The 21,338-nt window shown below is 38.0% G+C and overlaps 1 protein-coding gene across 1 annotated transcript in view; it reads left to right on the top strand.

Moving 5' to 3' along the window:
- Nucleotides 1–17,101, top strand: part of Smp_162260 (putative phosphatidylinositol-binding clathrin assembly protein) — a gene marked incomplete at its 5' end in the record, with an annotated part of 28,065 nt that extends 10,964 nt beyond the window's left edge. Inside the window, 9 exons of the mRNA XM_018797873.1 lie at nt 3,406–3,686; nt 4,574–4,718; nt 6,713–6,909; nt 8,203–8,334; nt 10,163–10,378; nt 11,918–12,064; nt 13,474–13,628; nt 14,516–14,548; nt 16,708–17,101. Coding sequence (XP_018652872.1) covers nt 3,406–3,686; nt 4,574–4,718; nt 6,713–6,909; nt 8,203–8,334; nt 10,163–10,378; nt 11,918–12,064; nt 13,474–13,628; nt 14,516–14,548; nt 16,708–16,710 — 1,309 coding nt within the window. The 3' untranslated portion in view covers nt 16,711–17,101. The remainder of the gene's footprint in view (nt 1–3,405; nt 3,687–4,573; nt 4,719–6,712; nt 6,910–8,202; nt 8,335–10,162; nt 10,379–11,917; nt 12,065–13,473; nt 13,629–14,515; nt 14,549–16,707) is intronic.
- Between the last annotated feature and the right edge of the window lie 4,237 nt (nt 17,102–21,338).

The following is a 21,338-nucleotide window of genomic DNA, read 5'->3' as shown; positions in this document are numbered from 1 at the left end:
CTCGACCGTACCAGGGCATTTGGGGGCTCAGTATGATCAAGTAGATAGGGTATAAGTAGAAATTCATCATATGATTGTGAAGTTTTTTGGCTCAAAGCTTCGAAAACACACAGAATTTTTTCACTTGATAAATACGTTTTATCGCAAAAACAATCATTCGGTTTTTGTTTTGTTTCTGTGTAAACCTTTTGGAATTTTGAGCGTATGCTTGTTAACAATCAACATTGTTAGTACGGCGCTTATGCTACAAAGTGTATATCCATACATTTGTTGTGTTATATTCATTACTTACTTGCTTACTTATACCTGTTACTCTCAGTGGAACATAGGCCACCGACCAGCATTCTCCAACCCACTTTGTACTGAGCCTCCCTTTATAATTTTATCCAACTGTTGTTCACTCTTCTCATATCTGTCTCCATTTCTCGGCGTAATGTGTTCTTTGGTCTTCCTCTTCTTCTTTGACCTTCAGGATTCCATGTGAGGACTTGCCTTGTGACGCAGTTGGGTGATTTCCTCAATGTGTGTCCTATCTACTTCCAGCGCTTCTTCCTGATTTCTTCCTCCGCTGGATGGAATCTGGTTTGTCCTCTTCCGGATGGGCCCTCAACTCCGCCTAGAGCCCCTCTGGGGCTACTGCTGGTTCCTAGTCCAGATAAAGGAGGAGGGTTAGGTATGAGGTTAGCGACCCTATCCCGTAGAAAACTAACTCGCTAAAAATGATAACCAGAAAAAAATAATACAAATAATTTAAACTCTGCCCTGGGAGTTATAAGGTCTTCATTTTAAAGAGTTATGACTCCTCATGGTGAATGCCGAGTTCCTTCGGAAGTGATGAGGCTGATGCCCTTTCTGATAACCAGAGCAACCATTAATTTAGGTACATGGAATGTGTTATATTGGTGGTTGTTAAACAAAAGTATTCTTTCCGGTATCATTTATACGCGACCTAGTAAAGTATCGGATAATATTCATATATTTGAATCCATGGGTTATACTGAATCATGAAAGTGTGCGTTAGTAGATAAGCTCTTCGACTTTCAACCCTCAGGTTCTAGTCCTAATCCAGTTTGGGCAGTTAGGTTGTATCACTAGCCCTTACACTAAGTTTGGCTTCAAACTGTCTACATGATTCTGTAATTAATGCGTTGTATTACTGAATTGTAATCTCGGCGGAAATATCCAATGGTAAGTGTATCCACTCGACACTCGCGCAACACGAGATAAAATAGCTAGTCAGTCATAAGCCACATAGAATCTAACCAATATGTGCATCAGTTCAAGCTCTCACACTGCATGAACACGGGGAGATAAAATTAACAACACCATTGGTAAAGTAATACCAGTATTAGTGATATTGAAAAATGATTAGTGACAAGAAATACGATTCAGCAACGAAAAACGAAATCCTAGAATGAAAGGTATAAAATAATTTTGATGCTGAAGATCTTAGGAAAGACGAAGAGTGAATGCGTCTACACCATTGCGACTGATTCTAAGCCATGGCACATCAAGTCTAAACATTGATTACGATATTGTGTGTATTTCAACCAGGGTCTACACATGTCAGTTTATCATTCAATAACTTTATGGACCGATACCATGTCTTGCTTTTGTTGCCTTTGGGTTTCTTTCAGCCTACTCGTATACGAGCCAACATCACTTGTCGAGGCAGGCAGTGGTTAGTCATATTTACTACATGTGTAGTGAACAGAACACGACTGGTTGGGGACAATCGAATGTATTTAAGCAAAGATTACAGACTATCTCAATAAATTCTGATTACCAAACAATGAACAGTCAATTTGCAAATTAACAACCAATTGTTTCAATCTTCACTGTTTCTTCTCTTATTCCATTGCTCATGCATTTTCCAGACGTTTGCGTTTCATTTCAGTTCTTTCCTCATCGGTCTTCTGCCAAAATACATTCTATGTCTGACCCACACCATATACTACTTATATGGATATAAGTAGACCACACCACACTCGTCCCCCCTTTAAAGCATTCGTTCATGCGGTGGTTCTGCTCGCCATGCCACTATCTTCTTTCACTGCAGTCTGTGCCAAACTCTCCGTCAGAATGTCGAGTCTGCGGCGCGCTGACCTTCATAGCTCCGTCGACCTGCCGGGGCACCAACATCCGCATCCACCCGGCACCTGGGACGTTCAACACCCGTACTCCACCGGCCTGCTGAGCCATCTACATCCGATGTCCGCCCAGCAGCCGCACGTCCCACTGCTCCTCTCCGTCGACAGCACCCGCTACAGCCAACGCCGCCCCGCCAGAACACTCCACCCGACGCCAACTCTCCACACCAGACTGCCCCAACTAGCACCTCAACTCCAGACCCGCAGCGGCGTCCGCAGAACAGCACCCTTCCTCCTCCTGGTTGGCAGCGACACCAAATGTAGTGAACAGAACACGACTGGTTGGGGACAATCGAATGTATTTAAGCAAAGATTACAGACTATCTCAATAAATTCTGATTACCAAACAATGAACAGTCAATTTGCAAATTAACAACCAATTGTTTCAATCTTCACTGTTTCTTCTCTTATTCCATTGCTCATGCATTTTCCAGACGTTTGCGTTTCATTTCAGTTCTTTCCTCATCGGTCTTCTGCCAAAATACATTCTATGTCTGACCCACACCATATACTACTTATATGGATATAAGTAGACCACACCACACATGTCCTAACTACCTCAATTGATGTGGATTTTTCGTTTCTTCAGTTGATTTACCGTGTACAGCTAGTACATTACACATTTCATTTATTTATTTTAACACGTGAATATTAGTACAAAGGGCACCAAAATGTATTCACACACTAAGATGAGATTGTGAATAGATAGAGGAAGAAAAGTGAATATCAGGAATCCTTCGTAGACAATGATCGTGGGACACAAAGTTGTCTAATATCCTCAACTCGAAGGGGCCAAGTTTTACAAACAATAAGCCAAAACTGCTCTCACTAAGGCGTTGTAGATCCAACCTTTTGGAGTCAGACTAACATCACAAGGGCCTGGATTGACATTAACCTCCCTGGCTTTCGCTATTCGTAAACTGATCTCATCAATCGCGCCTCCACCAGCACTTACACATAGCTACCTAAGTACACGAACTTTTCGACTTCTAACTTCTCACTACCAAGAATGAGCTTAAGTTCAGGGTCCTGCTAGTCTTGGAAAATTAATTTGCACTTGGAATGTGCACTACACCGAAATTCATCGTTCCTCTCATAATAGTCTCAACAAAGGTAGGCAGCGATTCGAGGACAACTATGATCAGATGCCAGTAACCTATGAATTGTACCGTAAACTACCCTATATATATGCATATATCACTTTTTAAAATTCTCGAAAATCTATCTTTGATGGCGAATATGTTTTGTTTTCTAGATCAGATGATGAAGACGAAGAGACGCATACTTCAACCAAACCAAATGTACCAAAGAAGCCAACACTCCCTGTACCTATTCCGAGTCAAACCGTAGTCTGCACTGACGCTAACAAGATATCTAGCCATAATCCACCCACTCAAAACACAGATTACAATGACGATGCGGAATCAATAAACAAAACACATGATTCTAATATTCTGGGTCAATCTGAACAATTGAACGATGATACAACTGAACCGACTGTTGCATCATATCCAACTGTCGTCTTAAATGATGAAGGTCAGTTAGGAAAAGTCATATAAAATAAAAATTTTATGGGGTACACTTGAACACAATGTCAATGAAATGATTATCGTTTTTAGAGGGTAATTTTTTTAATCAGGAATCAATGTTTTACTGTGGTATTTGGAAACCAGAGTGTAGTCATGGAGGTAATTCTCGTTATAATCTTTGGAAGTCCTCATCAACATTACTCACATACTACAGTCTCTCTCATAGGAGTTAACCTGGGAGGCTTCACATCCGGCACGGTATATTTTGAATCATTATGTCTGATTTCATCTGTCCAAATTTTGATAAAATAGTGTGGTCCTCTTCCACTGTAGTCGTGTGCTCAGCGAGTCAGTCAAATACACCATTGAATCTGCAACATCTGTACATCGCTTCAAGTAGCCATACTCCACTAGCACAGCGGGATAAAATTTTCAGGGCTAAATCTATTGATTACAGTAGTCATGAGGATACCAATTAGGCAGTCTGCATCTACGTAAATGCTTTAGTCCAACAATCAGTGTCTTCGTCAACTGATCCCCTGTCTTATCTTGACTCCCCCTAACTTTCTTTCAGTTCATGCCTAAACCACCCATCATTGTACGTCGAGTTAGTCTGTTAATGAGCATACGTAATAAATACTGATCTGAAGCAACCAAAGAAAACTGAGAGGATCGAACGACTGTTTCTTCCCAGCATGACGCTCTTTGATGGCAGTACATATCCGGGATTCCGGGTCCGAGAATCGAACCTAGGAGGAGGAGGAGTACTGCACTGGAACAGAATAGGCTGTCCAGTTCTTCTAAGTTTCTAATGATAGTTTAACTAAGATCAGTTTGTGATTTAAAAAAAAACTATGAAGGTTCTATAATGTCCACAATAATTTTATATTTCAGATGGATTACCTTCTGCTTTACAAGAGGAGATAATCGCAACGGCTAAAGGTCATTTAAACGAAACCCTTGTTAAGAGTTCCGAAGCTGTAAAACGTTCAACTCAACAAGGTGCAGTTAAAGCTCCAGTACATACACAATTGGGCAGGTAAATGCCATCATATTAAATATAAGCTTTATGTATTATTATTGTAAAATAATTCCCCGTGTCGTGTAGTGTTGCCCTCCCTGGTACGACTGAGGGTGGAGAGAGTCTTCTTCCCCCCTCGAAATGCTCTCACATGGTCACGCGTATACAGACACTGCATGGGAAGTCCTACTCACTGCCTTCTCTCCACTGGGATGTTGTTTATAAAATCATGAGGATGAAAAAGGAATGTCAGGCGCTTTAACCGGGTTGGTGGATATGGAAGATCCACCTAGGGGTGCCTCCTTGTACGAATGTTTATGTGTTTAAATAAAATAAAAACAAATAGTGTTGCAATTTGAGTCAGCTTGAATTTAAACCAGGACCTTACCATAACTGGTACTAGCATTTTAATATGGCGATCGTCATCTGGTTTGACTATCGTAGTGACGAGTTATGAGGTTATTTTTTCCTTGATGTATTATGTTGTTAGACAGGTCGGTTGGTAAATGGAGAAATTAAGAGTAGATTTGTACTGATAACCGTACTGGAGGAGAGTGGTGTTGGCAGTTAGGTGTTTCACCATAGATATAACCAACATCTTCAGTCTCACTGTTCTACTACAACGGGATGAGGGATTGGAAAAGTTTGGCACAAGAAAACAGTGTACCTCACCTCACTATGGTGCTGATGATAAAGTATGCAAAGTACTGACATCGACTACCACTGATATTCACTAGAAAAACGTTTGTGATTGCGTTCAAACAACTACTTCTTTAGTTATGTGACCAAATCTCTCATGTGACAAAGATGTGGTGTGGCAATTCAGGACAATAAAGATATATGGCAAATTGCTTCTGACTAGATAATGAAACATTCATTATCAGTTTGCTTATTTTCATGTCGCTCATGATGAATGATCCTTCTACACGATGTAAGGAAATAAAAAGTGACAACTGCTTTTAACAACCCTCGAGCTCATATTGGATTCATGTATTATTTGTTAATAACTGACTGAGTGAACGATGAATATAACACAACAGATCAGCTTTCAATTCTTGTCACTTCGAAACTCATTTAAAACGGATTATCTCCATGTAGATTACACTTTATCTATACTACCAAAGCTAAATACTTCAACATTTTACTTTTGTTTAAAACATGAGATTTTTGTCTGTTGATTTAAAGGCTAATAATACTACAGAGTCAATCAATCCGAATTAGGTGGAGCGAGATTAGAAGTTGCAACCCCATTGGTTAAGAGCTGAGTGTTTTAACTACTAAACCACCACTCCACCTATCAAGCTTATCATCTGGTCTTATTGGTGTTCTCGTTACTTCCAGGTTGCTTGGTCTGGCAACGGCTATGTGTCAGTGCATAAAGTCATTGTTGTGTGCTTGTTCATTCTGATTTGCATACTGTTTATATGAACGCCTATTTATTATTCCTATTCCATACGTTCTAAATTGTTGGAACAATGTAGTCTGACTTGCCATTCACGAATTTTCTGTCTGGCATACAGCTGGTTTTGTGCTAGACTGTTTGTGCTCTGGCTTAGAAGTGTATATCATGGCCCAAATCGTTGACTATTTTATTCTACACGTTCAAGGAATTGATGTACGGGTTTATCAACACGAAACGCTAAACGGATGATTGCTTAGCTCGTGTGTAGTTGGAGAGCACAACCAGATGTGTGTACTACATGCCGTCCTGAACATTAACATCTTAAGAGCATTTTGCAGCTGCGGGATATTTTGTAGTCGCGCCTAACTGAGGATCGGATTTTCATCTATCAAGATGCACAATAATTCGTAGCATGTAGACTCGTATATCAACACGAATTCTTGGTCAAAGATGCCCTCCGAATAATCTACCTACAGCCTAGTGCGGTTTGCTTAAGCAGACGGAGATATTGTAGTGGGTTTTAACTCAAGTCCTCTCCTTAATACTTAAGTGAACTTTTTACTTTTTCAAATCATATCAAAACTGTATTCTTAAAAAAATTATTACATAGATCGGAACAACGAACTGTATCAGTGCCACCGACACGTTCACGATCACCATCACCAGCTCGTCCACCCCCATCACCTAGCCGTCAATATGGAAAAACTACACCAAAACAACCATCGATCAGTGCAAGTGATAGTGAAGCAATTAATGATGACAATACGGATGGTATCAATAAGACAAAACATAATTCATCATCATTAGGTAAATCAATGTTCAATAATTCAATTGATTGAAGTGATTTGTTTTAATTCTTGTTCAATTTTCATAGTTGAAATCATGAGTCAATTGAAGCTAGACCACCATGGAAAACCTGGAAGCACTAGACGGCCGTTTCGTCCCATTATGGGTCTCCTCAGCAGTGCTCATTCACGATCCCGCACTCGCGAGAAGCCGTTTTAAATTGATTAAGATGGCAAGACTAATAAACAGAGACAATGTCAACTAAAAAGAAATCGAATTAAAAACGTATGGAATATGATCTGTGAATCCTTCAAGACAATTTTGTCCATATTCTTGTGACTTGAAGTCAGAGAACTTTCTCCATAACTAATGTAAAATACGACAATAGGCAGTAGGAATGTATGCTTATTGCGAAAAGCTACAAGGTATTTACATAATACATATTTATAGCCCACAATCGTCCATTTACATCTTTCGTTGTTTTCTGCCATCTATACTGTCTTCTCATCTATCTGATCTCCAAGTGTTCTGCCGATGCCGTGCTTTTGATGCACTGAAAGTCTTCACAATTGTTGCAACTTTGATTCCATGTACAGTTACACACTACTTACAAACATCCTTGTGTATCGCGTATACTACAATATGATTAATTCCAAAGTATTCTTCGATTGTAACTCTTGACCCTAACCTTCTTTTATAATAAATTATTCATTTACATACTGATATGACGTCACGGCCAATCTTCTTTTGTTCGACATTGGGACCGATGTCGCAGTTCGCGTCTAGCCAGAAGATACTTTATATACAAGGAAGCATGTAGGGCAGTGTGATCGAGGGAAAGGGCTTGGAAAAAGAACACAAGAAAAGGCAAGTCGACGACCCAGCAAGCACACACAATGCATTTACGTTTAATAAAGAAAGCAATCGACATTGATCAGAAATAACACAAGCCCCAGATTAAGACAGTCTTGGAATCGAAACTAAAACCAGGTAGTTGAGCCCGCTACACCTACAGTAACCCCAGAAGAGCTGCCGTCGGAGTTATATATATATATATATATATATATATGATTGGATGGGAAGTCATACTGTCGAATTGTACTAGGCTTTGGTTCTGTTAATATATATTTCTCATTGCTAACCCCTTCAGTTAGCGAAGGTGGTCACTGATCTATCAATAGTCCGATGTACATATGTATGATAGTTTGGAATTGATTTTTACTAACCAAAATTATATCAAAATATCTTATTTTGTTCTGTCATATCTTCTACATTCCTAAACTATTCTATGTTTGTTTTGTCTACTATTTCAAGGTCTTAATGTAGAAGTGAATGCACAGACTGACGCTTCATCTATATGTGCTAGTCCTTTTGCTGGTGATGAAGAACCAGTTGAACCGGTAACTGATACTGATACAAATGTATGGTCAAATAAATCATCAGAAGGTTAGTTTAAATCGTTGATAGTTATTTGTCTAATAAATGTATACACATATATATGTAGGGTCAGTGTTATGGTAGAGTAGAACCCAACACATGTGCATCAGTTTAAGTTGCCGTACCACATTAGCACAGAGAAACGGAATTATTTGAAGACAGATCCTCGTGTAATAGAAATAGTAGTATGTAGCACCGGTCGGAAGTGGCATGCACACCAGCAGAATATTGGAAAGATTCAATTGAAGAGAAACGGAATTAAAAGAATCATGAAGCATGTAAAGGACAACTGATGGAAGATGTGCAAATTATGTATTTGATGTACGGTTTTCATATTTTATAAAAACACTGTAATTTTGCATGAAATAATAAATTGGTTCTCCTCACCTGAGTTCTCGTTCACTAAATTAGCAATGAAGAAGATTAAGTATAGGAGAAGAAAGAAAAAAGATGTAAAGAGATTTCAGGGTTCAGGGACTAAGGGAACGTAAGAAGGTTTTGCACTTGCGCTATCATAGACGATTCTGTGCCTTGACATTCAAAATCTCCAACTACTGGTTGTGACAGTCACAACCACCGCAAGCAGATAGTATGAACATCTTAAGATTGGTCAGTCCAATTGTTAATGACTTCATAGACTGATACTAGTTTATAGTTTGGCCGCTCTTGGCTTTCTCCCAACCTACTTCTACATCAGACATCTTCCGTGGTAACAAGGGGTTATTGGGATATATGCTACTGAGATAGTAACTGAAGGGAAGTTGAAAGCCTGTTGAATTGTTACTTAAAATGTTCTCATCTGGTTAATATCCTGAACTAAGAGTGAATAACAGTTACATCTTCCGAAATACTCTAACTGACAGCTGCATTTTTAACACCTGTTTACTTGATTAGTCTTAATAATTATCTACAGTTATTTATTGCCGCTGCGCTTTATATCTCTTTCAAATGATTACACAATACCGTGTCCTTACTTATGCTCACTGTTAAAAGGATTAATGTTTGAAGAGTAACGGTTTAAATGCTAATACTATGTAAGGATACCAAATCGGTTGATGTGGTAGTGAATCTTCATCGACTGAGATGGTTGAGACATTTTCATATAAGCTCCCTCTACTGCCTACGTCAGCGTTTATTCATGGGTGGCTTAGTAGTAGCCCTCACACAATTAAAATAAAATGACAATTTTTTGTGTGGCGCATATATGTCTGGTGCCCCCTTGTACCAATATTTATGTGTTCAAATAAAGTGAAAAGTAGTTTGTTGGAAGAAATCTATGGGCACTCAACTTTGAAGTGTCACCGGTATATGAAGTTATTGACTGTTGATCTGAGTCATGTTGATATATCCAGACTACCTAGTTGAGGTGAGGACGATAAGTGCAATCAATAGTTGAAAACGTAATATGGCACAGATGCATTCACTCTTTATCTTTTCTCTTAGGTTGGAGGAAGATTAGGTTGGGAGAAAGGTAAGAGTTGTCAAACCCAATGCATGATATCAATCCGTAAAATCATTGAGTTTTATTAGCCAGTGTGTTCTTATGTAAGTAGGTAGCTAAGTAAGTACAAACTTTCTGGTTGATGGTATCCTAAAGATAATCATGATGAATGATTTGAGGTGATGCAATTCAAAAGTCAGATGGAATGATCTAGAAACGTATTTGTTCTTTGTATTGTGTTTTTGAGAACTTATGATTTTTCCAATGAATCAAACTTATCTGGTAGTCGATCATAGTATATTAATGATTTTATGCTCTATTGCTTATACTGTTTTTAAGAACTGCCTTATTAATTATATAATCTGTCTTTTTCTGCTCTGTTTCTAATCTCCATAGCTCATGTTGAACAAGTACATGGTAGCAATCAGCATTCAGCAATCGATGATTTACTTGGTCTTGACCTATTGTCCACTGATGATTCTATTCCACAAACCAATATTGAACCTATTCCTTTCTCAGCTCAAACTGAGTCTGTTGGAAAGGAGGGTGAATCAAACCCTTCAGCTGTCAATAATACTGCAACTACTACCAATACAACAGGTTCTGCTTCAGGTAAGAAGGGTAGTTTGCATAGTTGACTACTCCCGGACCTTTGACCTGAATCTCTGATACAGAAAGCAGTAGAACAACATTACATGATTCAGTTCTATGTTAGCCGGTTATCGGAATAGGTACTTGCACTATTCGTTCTTTCCCTGAGGATCCTTTATCCCATGTACACCATTGGTTTGGAATCAGTGTTTCCCGATTCCTCTAGGTTGAATCTTAATTACCCACTAACTCGGTTTAGGATTTTCATCACTTATTTTCGTATAGTCACCGGCAACATTTGAAAGTAGTAAGTAGCTATAGATGAGTAGCGACCTTACGAGAGCACTTCGGAAGAGAGAACAAACTCTCCTTACCCTTGAATATACCAGGTCATTTGATGGTGTTGATCCAATATTTGTACGTATTGTATTTACCAGATAACGTATCTATGCAATTTACTTTGAGTCATAATATCTGATGACTATTATTGGTGATGATACTACTATCCAACTGCTCTAACCAAGAATAAGTTACGAATAGGTGTGCTTACAACCAACCATTGTTTCACTCTACGTATAAACTGGCTTAATTTCAATTAGTTAGGTCCCAGTTTCGAACTCCTGTATGTAGGTGTGCTCACTACCACTAGCACTCATATAAAAATAAGCAATAAAAGTTATTGCTCGAAGCCCCTAGCCCATAATTTTTTACACGTGATGAATGTATTGCCCACACTGATTTATTTATTTGAACACATGAACATTGATACATGGGGACACCAAATACATATGCGCCACATAATAACAATTAGGCCATTAGTAATCATTGATTGGTGTGAGGAATGTGATACTGCTCGGATGCCCTAACCGATTCAGGTTGTTTTCTTAGGAGGCCACACCCGGAGCCTTTGACCTACAGGTTTAATCCACAAGATAGTGGAGCAATGTCAGGAGATTCAGTCCCATGGTAGCCGGTGACCAACGTTTGATTCATACACCATTTGTTACCTCAGGATACTGGAGCCCATGTGCACCATTGGTTTAGAATCAGGGTTTCCTAACTCCCCTAGGTGGACCCTCCGTGTCCACCAGCCCGATTAAAGCGCTGGACATTCGCTTTTCGTCCTCTTAATTTCGTAAACAACACCTGTGGTGCGAGAAGGCAGTGAGTAGGACTTCCCTGTCAGAGGCTATATACGCGTGGCCATGTGAGAGCATTTCGAAGGGGAGAGCTGACCCTCCCCACTCTCGGCCGTACCAGGGCATACATGTATGCTACGTTCCATGTGGTTTATGGCTGACTGCTGACTATTTCATTTTACCAAATAATATCACTACCCTTTGTACTAACAGTGCAGTTGAATATTAAATATCACATCTGTATACTTGGTAACTGTATTCACTTAATCACAAGCCATCATACAAAAAATATGATTTAAAGTGAGAGTAAAAGAGTCTGTGTATACTTGGTTATTAAATTTTTTAATGTTGAAGATTTCAATAATCTTTATTCTGTGATTTCATTCTATAACTGTTCTGTATAATTTTTTTCTATTTGAAGTTTTTGACGACTTATTGTCGTTAGATCCTCTTTTGGAGAAAGATTCCGTAGGTGGTACTACTACTACTACTACTACTGCTACTACTACGACCACAAAGATACCAGTGAATAATCCCCCTACATCATTTAATAATTCACTGCCTCCAGGTATGCATTGATTATCACCATTATTATTTATTCAGTTATGCTATGGTTAATTCCTGCCCATTTTTGTCCCTTGTAGTGATTGATATGGCGCGCTATGCTGACTAGTGTTGGGGATGGTTGGAAGAGAGTTAGGGGTGACCAAACCAAAACGTGGCATCAGAGCATAAAGTCACTAACTTTTAGTCTGAGCCATGTTGGTAGATGCAGACTACATGATTAAGGTCCGTGTGACTATCGTAACCAGTGGTTGGAGACTCTAGGTGATATGGCTCAGAATCGATCACAATGGCGCAGGTGTATACACTCTTTATGTTCCCTTAAATTTTGAGATTAAAATTGCTTCATATCTGTCTTCCTTCCTATATTATATCCTTATATACAACCTATCTTTAATATACTGCTACCACTAAACTAACTACTTCTATGAATCCGGTGTTCATCTTGTGCTAACGAGGTATGGCAAGTTGGACCTATGCATATATGTGCCTGGTCCTAGGTTGTAGTTGACTCACTGACTGACTGAGTGATTGATGTCTACTATTTTACAGCTTACTTTTATTCGATTAAAAAAAATGGATAGAATCAACAGGAATTTATGATCTAATCTAGATTGGTTATCTTTTCTTGGATGACGTCAAGAAAACTAATTGAATCTATTGAGAAGGTTTACATCTTCATCATTAAGTGTTTTAATGAGATAGATGGATGTTACTAGATTGTTCTTTTTTTCTAACTTTAAAATTAAAATTACATAGTTTGAGGATATACTTTCAAAAAGTTTCGTATCATTGATTGTTCATAATCATTACTTACGTACTTACTTACGCCTGTTACCCCTCGTTGAGGAGCATAGGCCGTCCACCAGCATTCTCCATCCAACCCTGTCTTGGTCAATCCTTTCCAGGTATTCTACAGGAGATCCTTTTCGACCTATTTTGTGTGTTGGTATGTATCAGTAAGTTGTACGTGAAATTTTAAAGATATGGATGCATCTAGTGGTGTATTAACTATCCAGCTGAGACAGTAAATCACCATAAAGAATGCGTCAGAAAATATTAACTTTCAACACTATGATGGCTTTCTACACATCCCAACTCAGTCATGCATAACTTAGAACTTATTTGAAAGGCTCAATGAAACTATATTTGCGACAAGTCTTGACTGACTTAGATTTATTCGTTTGCAAGGTCGTTAGCCCCCCTCATTTCTGTAAGGAGTTATGTGCTGGGACAAAACAGTTGTCTAGTGCATCTTGTATAATATTTTAATTGGCATCACTTTCGTGAGAAACTAATGATTCATTTAAAATTTTTCCATTTTATTCACTTGCCAAATATTTCCTCTTATTATAACGCAATACTATACTATTACTAACCACAAAACTTATCTCTGTTTACCGTTTAAAAAAGGTTTAAAACCTGTCCCTGCAACTGTCCCAATACGTCCTGCTGTTGTTATGTCTGCATCACAAAACAAGAATCCACTTGATGCATTAGACAGCACTTTATCGAATTTGGCTTCAAGTCTAGGAGGTCAGCAAACATGGGGCTCTACTAATTTGAAGGTACGTTTTCACGGCATATTTATTATTTATTTATTTAAACACATAAATATTGGTACAAAGGGGCACCGGATATATATGCGCCACACAAATCTTATTTGATTTGTGTGAGGGCTGTGATACTGTGGTGTGGTCTACTTATATCCATATAAGTAGTATGTGGTGTTGGTCAGACATAGAATGTATTTTGGCAGAAGACCGACGAGGGAAGAACTGAAATGAAGCGCAATTGGTAGGAAAATGCATGATCAATGGAATTAAAGAAGAAACAGTGAAGATTGATACTATTGGTTGTTAATTTGCAAATTAACTTTCCATTGTATGGTTTTCAGAATTTACTGAGATAGTCTGTAATATTTGCTTAAAAACATTCGATTGTCCCCAGTCGTGTTCTGTTCACTACAATACTATTCGGGTGCCCAAACTGATGCAGGTAGTTTTCTCAGGGGGCCACACCCGTAGCCTTCGACCTTAAGGTCTGATCCACAAGGCAGTGGAGCATCGTGAGGAGATGCAATCCCATAGTAGCTGGGGACCAACGATTGATTCATACGTCATTTGTCCCCTCAGGATATTGGAGCCCATGTACACCATTGGTTTGGAATCAGGGTTTTCCAACTCCTCTAGATGGACTTTCCGTGTCCACCAACCCAGTTAAAGCGCCGGAAATCCGCTTTTCTTCGTGAAAAACAGTGGGTAGGACTTCCCTGTCAGAGGCTATATATTCGTGGCCATGTGAGAGCATTTGAAAAGTGAGAGCGGACTCTCCCAACTCTCGGCGTTACCAGGGCATTTGGGGTCTAAATCAGTGCGCGGGCCGGCAATATATATATATTTACTGGATTGTGTCTACACCTCACTACTTTTTGTCTGTTCTTATTGTTTCACAGAAGAAACCACTGGCTGAAAGTGAGAAACCAACGGTAAGAACATCTTATATGGTAATTATTATTCATGGTTTAGTTTATTAAAAGACCATCTTAGATTCCCTGGATTAATTGTCTCTGCTCTTGTGTTGTTCATATTGACCTTAGTTCAGTCATTGTGTTTCTTCAAATCTCTAGTTTTTTTTTCAATGTACCCATACTTTTGTCGAAGTAATTCTGGATTATTCGAATATCGGTTTAAACACTGTGTGTGTAATCAACTTGGCTTTTGCTCCTGTTGATCATTTATGTTGTGGACTGATGCTAACTGCTGTTAGACATCAGATACCTCTGAACAACCGTTTTGGCTTGATTCCTCAACTGTGCATGCCAACTCTTTGATATATGGTGGCCGTACCATGAAACCCTATAGTCCCGTAGTGAGAAATATAGCTTCAGATTTCTGTACTCGTTTCAATTTGTCCTCAGTTCTTCAAATTAGAACTTAGTTATACTAGCTATTTAACTGACTAATAATTTCATATATCATAGTTACTGTAGAGAAAGTCAAAGATGTCAAGGATTGATGTCTGCGAGGTAAACTACCTTCAATCTGAATGTCTTCTCAAATATCCCACCCAGACGATCACCATATTTTCACTAACCATTGACGTCTATGTTGACTTTGATCATAGTAAGCACAGACGACCGATCAAATTCAATCGTGTCCTGGAGTTAGTGCAACTATTCACCAGCATCATCGGACAGTCCTTTGTTTTGTTTGAAATAGGTTAAAATTATGGAACGACTATGCAGTCTGAAGGTTGCCGTAGTTGTCATGATGCCATTAGGTAATAATGAGTCTCAAACTGGTATGACAAGCAGTTTTATCCCTGTGAGAAGGTTTATTCCAGTTGACTTGAATTCAAGTGGAGAATTTATGTTTTATAATGAGCACATTTTAAAATAGTTAGCATACTGTCACTTGATCTTCATTTGGTAGCTTCCAAATTCTTCTGTTGTTATTGGCAGTCTACGTGTTGCAGAGTGCGTAGTAAAATGCTAAAAATTAGATGTATCTAGCTTTAAATTCCCATTTTATAGGCAGTGGTTGTAAAAATCATTGTGATCGTATTCAGTCGCGTTTGGGCTCTATTGAAATACAATTTATTGTGGTTATAGTTATTTCCAATCCATTTCCATTTCGGTAATACTAGATAGAAATCCGATGTTTTCGTCTAATTGCTACAGCCGTATAATAAAAAGTGTGATAGTCTCTAGGCGTTTCATTTTGTCCATACTTTGCAACATGTTCATCGACAACCACCACCTTTGAGTCCACGGTCCCTTTCACCAGTTATATATCTTGGGGTGGGTTTCTTAACACAGGACCTATAACAGAACAAAATGATGAAAGTGAACCACGTGAACACTCATTTCTGGTTCTTGCAATTCTCAATATACAAGGAGCGAGTAGGACTTACTATAGTACCCCTACTCGCCCTACTACTAATACTACTCAGTCAATCACAATGTAGAACTCCGTACGTGCGTACATCAGTTTGAGTTGCCATACCAAATTAGCACAAAGATGCACTTGTCAACTCAAATCCCATAGTGGTAGCAGTAGTAAGAGTATGAGCATTATGTGGAAGATTAGGGTTTGAAGATGTTATTCAAGGAGTATAGTACAGTGAAATAAATTTGGAAAGAGAAAAAGGATAGAGACATGAAGAATTCAGAAGATTAGAATTTGGTAGAACACAAAGAGTGGATGCACCTTCGCCATTGCAAACGATTTTGAGCCATGTCATTCAAGGTCTCTAACCATTGATTGTTATCATCTGGCGAATCCCAACCAGGTAGTCTACACCTACCAACATGGCTCAGTCCACTTGTCAGTGACTTCATGGATTTATGCCACGTTTTGGTGTGGCCGCCTCTAGCATTCTTCCAATCTACTCCTACACCATAAAACATTGCACGTCTGGGTAGCCGGTGGTTGGGCATACGTAACACGTGTCCCAGCCATCTCAACTGATGAAGTTTCAGTACTTCATCAATCGATTTGCCATCCTTACCTAGTACCCGTTTCCTAACTACTGCATTACTTACAACTATTACTACTCGTGAAATCTCTAACTGTTCTACATATAAATAGCATATGATTTTTCAATTTAATATTCTTACATCGTTTTATTTGTTTCCAATTGTAGTGAATTTCTATGGATCGTTATGAAGTGGACTATTCTCAGAATACTATTATCTCTCATAAATATATACATATACTTATATCTTATATAGCTTTCTCTCTATTATATTTAACAGAATCTCCTTTTTGTTCCACATATTTTTTGTGTTGTGATCATTTGTGCATTTATGACTTGCTGGTATTCTTCTCATTATATCTGTTTCTACTTCTTTTTTCCTTACTTTCCTTGTTTTCGTTATCTTCATAAACGCTTTACTACAACAACTACATAGTCCTAGAATTTCGAAAAAACATTCATATTTCTCTTACAATTTTAGTCCATCGTTTAATATACATATATATAAAATATGTTCATTATTGTTTCTTCAATTCCAGCAGTGTTCTTTGAAATGATTACTTGTATCCGCTTATGAATATTTAAAAAAGAAAGACATACTTCAAACATAGAATGAGTTCTGTTTTCTAGTAATTCATAGAGTATAGGTACATGTTAGAACACGAAATAGTTCGACGTTATTCGTTCTAGTTACATTAAGAGCTATGTCTTTGATTTGATTCATCTGTTTTTTCCCCTAAGGCAGACTAAACACTGCCATCATCCTAAATGTCGTCTAACTTGTGCATCCGGCTTCTATTTTGCTGCTTTTATGATTGGATTCATGTGTAAAAACTAGTTTGGTTGGCTATACGTTAGAGGGACGGAATACAGAGTAACGGAGAACAGTACTTGTGTTATTCGAACTGACTGCTAATGCTTACTTGTGCCCATTGTTAATATGATCTATTCCGCAGCGCGTTCGCTCGATGCCATTGGTAGCCTTTTGTTATAATTCAGTAAACCATACTTAATGTGAATTTTTATGTTCCGACATCTCATACCCCTTTAAAGTAAACATGTTTGACACACATCTGCCAGTGCTGTACTTTTAAATTTAAAGTGTTGGTTTGTATGCAGTGACATTCAACATTTATCATCACCATTCTTACTGGTCCTCATATTTATCAATCATATCCCTGTTTAAATGAAGCTTAGATGCTTGAGATTCCAAATTGCTGATTTCCAAATAGGCACACATGGTTTTAAATATTTTCAACTATCGTTTCAAGATCAGAAACTAAAAGCGAAATAATGCGTTCTAATTTGACGAAAAATAAATGCTCCGAACACTAATTCGGAGTACCTCCGTCGATAGTATTCCTGTCTCCTGAACTTTAGTTCTTGGTCTGCATATCGACTTCCATTAAGGATTTGTGGAACCGTATTTCCATATTTCCCAGTTTTTTTCTTTACCTTGTTTATTATCTACAATTCGTTTTACGCTTTTTATTGTATATCAGTCAGGCTTGGTTCTGTCGAACAGAGGTTTCCACTTCATCTTCTTGGTAGTATCGTTGCTGACCATAAAGCACGTAACGGTTGTATTCAACAACAAGTTTTTGCATAGTACGTCGCTTTGTACAATACATATTTCAGTGCTTAGTGGGTCAGCTTTAATGTTATGTTATTTTGTATTGTCGATGTTACTTGTTATTGAAATAATAAATGTCATATGAATTAGGCTCAAAGTCCGTGTTTTGATGTATTTAGTGACCAAGTTCCTTTACGAAGATTTGTCATATATGCGGGAGAACGTAGATATGCATAACCGAATAAACAAATATTTAAATTTTGACGGCTACGCAGTTTTTTTCAAATTCTGCTGCGAAAATAATCGTTGTCTTAATAAATTTGCTCGTTTCACATGTGAAAATTGTCTTTTTCATTCCTGTATATTCACAACTTGTTAGTCAGTTCAGAATACGGTCTATCATGTGGATGGTTTCATGTAATTTTTGTGTTTAGCTCTGTGTAATCAACTCCTAACTCTTTTGACGTCATTCATCAACCTTTCATCTCTCTTCACACCAGATTTGTTTTTTCTCAGCCCACCAGTAAATCACTCAGTTTCAACCACTTCATCATCTTGTGTCATTAGCTAGAAATATACAAATATTCAGTTAAACTGTATTACGTGTACCTCACATAATTGGTTTTCGGAGTTTCGAGAAGTTAATCGATGGAGTTGTTGACTTTCAATGTAGGAAACAGATAGCAGTGCTTACACTGGAATACTATATTGGATAATTATCTAGGCGCTCAATCGATACACTAGATTATCCGACATTATGTTGGGATATAATGCACGTATCGAAAAATCGAAATTTTACTCTAATAAAACGCTGGAAAAATAGGTTATTAATACTCGTAAGAACTGTATGTTTAGGTTAAGCATAGGCTACTCGTAAATCAACGGTAGTCGACACTTGACAAAGTCGAAATACTTCACAGCACTTAGGTCTATGATCGATTTTAGTGCAATTATGCTAGTAAGATAACGAGCCGTATATCGTATTGTTGGCTTACCATGCTGTGACTGTCTAACCTACATAATCTTATTTCGATTCTTTCCATTTTCTACTGTGAAGTACGCTATCTTAGCTGTAAGCTGTTCTGTGGCATATAAGGACTTCTGACGAACTTCTGCAAACCTACCTATAAAATAACGTACTGAGCATAAAGATGAAGGTAGTACACATAGATTTTCGACACCGTTCCTACTCTAAACGTGATTGATCTTCTTTATTATAATCCACAGTTTAACGCTCGAAGAAACTTTTAAATTGGTGTGAATAGTCGCTTCCTTAGGGTTTTTACACTGTCACTACAAAACTAGCATTATGATAGCAGGTATTTAATCGGAAATGTATGGGACAAAAACTCAGGCTAAAGCTATGTGGTTGATCAAGGTAGCGTCCAATTGCGCATATGGAAAATAATTAAGCAAATTGAACTATGTAAGGGACTGCACAGCAGTCTTAGAGAAGGAAGGTAACTAAACATGAAAGGGCTGAGGGGCGGGTTTATCTTGAATCAATGAGATTTTTCCATCAATTGTGTTAATTTTGAAACTATGGAGATTTTTCTTTCGGTAGTAATCTTGTATTACGTCAACTATCAACATTTCTCTGAATGCTGTCCCCAATTTTCCCGAAAAAGACGTGGTCGTAGTTATATGGAAACTACAATGTCTAAACATTTCAATACAATTACCATTCGGTTAGTCGATTTGGAAATTGTCATTAGGTATATCCCAAAGTTTTGAAATTTCTTGAGGATGACAGCCAAGTTGTCTAACTTTCAACCATGGAAATTGCAAAGTAAAATATTTGTGGAATGCTACGGTACAGGACAACAACCGAAGCAATTCTCAACTAGGAGCTTTAACTCTTTCATGTAGTTCGATTTAGCGTCACTTTGTACGAAAAAATATTTCTTCCTACATTTTTGAAGGATAATACTACTTTTCAGGATTCTGACGTACGGGCCATAAAATCCATTTTCTTTGTAATATATCAGGAGGTATTCGTGAAAGCAATAAAAAATATCCTGCCTAGAATATGGTACGTTCATTGGAAAACAAATGCTGACGTAATACGCAAAAATGTGTTTTGTAAACACCCTCCAAATTCATTAGGTTTAGTTAAGACAGTAACAGTAGAGTGAAACCAACAAACCTGTAAATTAAAACGTATAATGATCTGTTCCGAATGTTCAGAGGCTTACTCGAGTTAGACGAGAATGGTGTGAACGACCGGCTAATGGAAAAGTCACGCCTCGCGATCAGTACGTAACGTGGATTGCTCATTCGTGGTATTCAGTCGCCATAGTCGGTCTGATGGTCGTACAGCACGAATGGTGTTAATACATAAATATATTAGTAAGAGTATGCACAATGAACAAAGTGAGACCACTGCTGCATGGGACAGCTCATAAAATACAATTATTTGATGAGCGTCGTTTTTTTCTAACCTTGATGAGGATTGGTGAATAACCTGACATTCACTGACCCGAACTCAGTAATGACTCGTTTAGGGTGCAGTAACATTTAACTGGCTCTACAAACCAATATCGATTGTTGGAATACTTACCATTTCTTAAGAGTAGTTATCTCGCAATCTTATTTTATGTGATTGATGTGGCTTAACTGAAGTTTTAAGGTAGGATATTAGTTACCTTTCAAGGGCTGAACAAAATGCCTCATCCTAATTTACTCTCACTACCTGGGTCCTGAATTTAGGACTTTATCAATCTATTACTGGTAGAGACATATAATCCGAAATCAGCTTCTCTGACACCATTTTAGTTTCATTTTATTCGTTCATGTTGCTCTCTCAAACGGTTTTCAATGAGATAGACGATCCTTCTGTACTTGCTTTCAGACAAATGCAGGGTTTGATAGATGAGCCAACTGAAAAATTTGGTTTGAAGCATTTAACACTTTATTTTATTGCAATAGGTTTATAAAGTTTACAAATCGTTATCATAAATACTATACACTGCTACAAATGATTTTGTTATAATGTGTTGATCATGTAAATCTGTTTCTAGTGTAACTTTTGGTTTGGAGTCATGTAGGCTATTTTGTCTGATTATCGTTATTACAATGAATATGCTTTGATGGATGAAAATACTTATTCCCTGGTCATCATCTTTTTTGGAAGTATCTGTTCCAATCTTATGAAATCGTATGAAACAGCCGCCTGAAATAAAGATTCACTATTATTATGTAAAAAACTAAAGCCGAAGTTTTCCAA

Source organism: Schistosoma mansoni, chromosome 6 (genome assembly GCF_000237925.1).
Source record: "Schistosoma mansoni strain Puerto Rico chromosome 6, complete genome".
Taxonomy (NCBI): Eukaryota; Metazoa; Platyhelminthes; class Trematoda; order Strigeidida; family Schistosomatidae; genus Schistosoma; species Schistosoma mansoni.
Note: the sequence above shows the minus strand (reverse complement) of the source record. Positions and strands in the feature narration are given on the sequence as shown.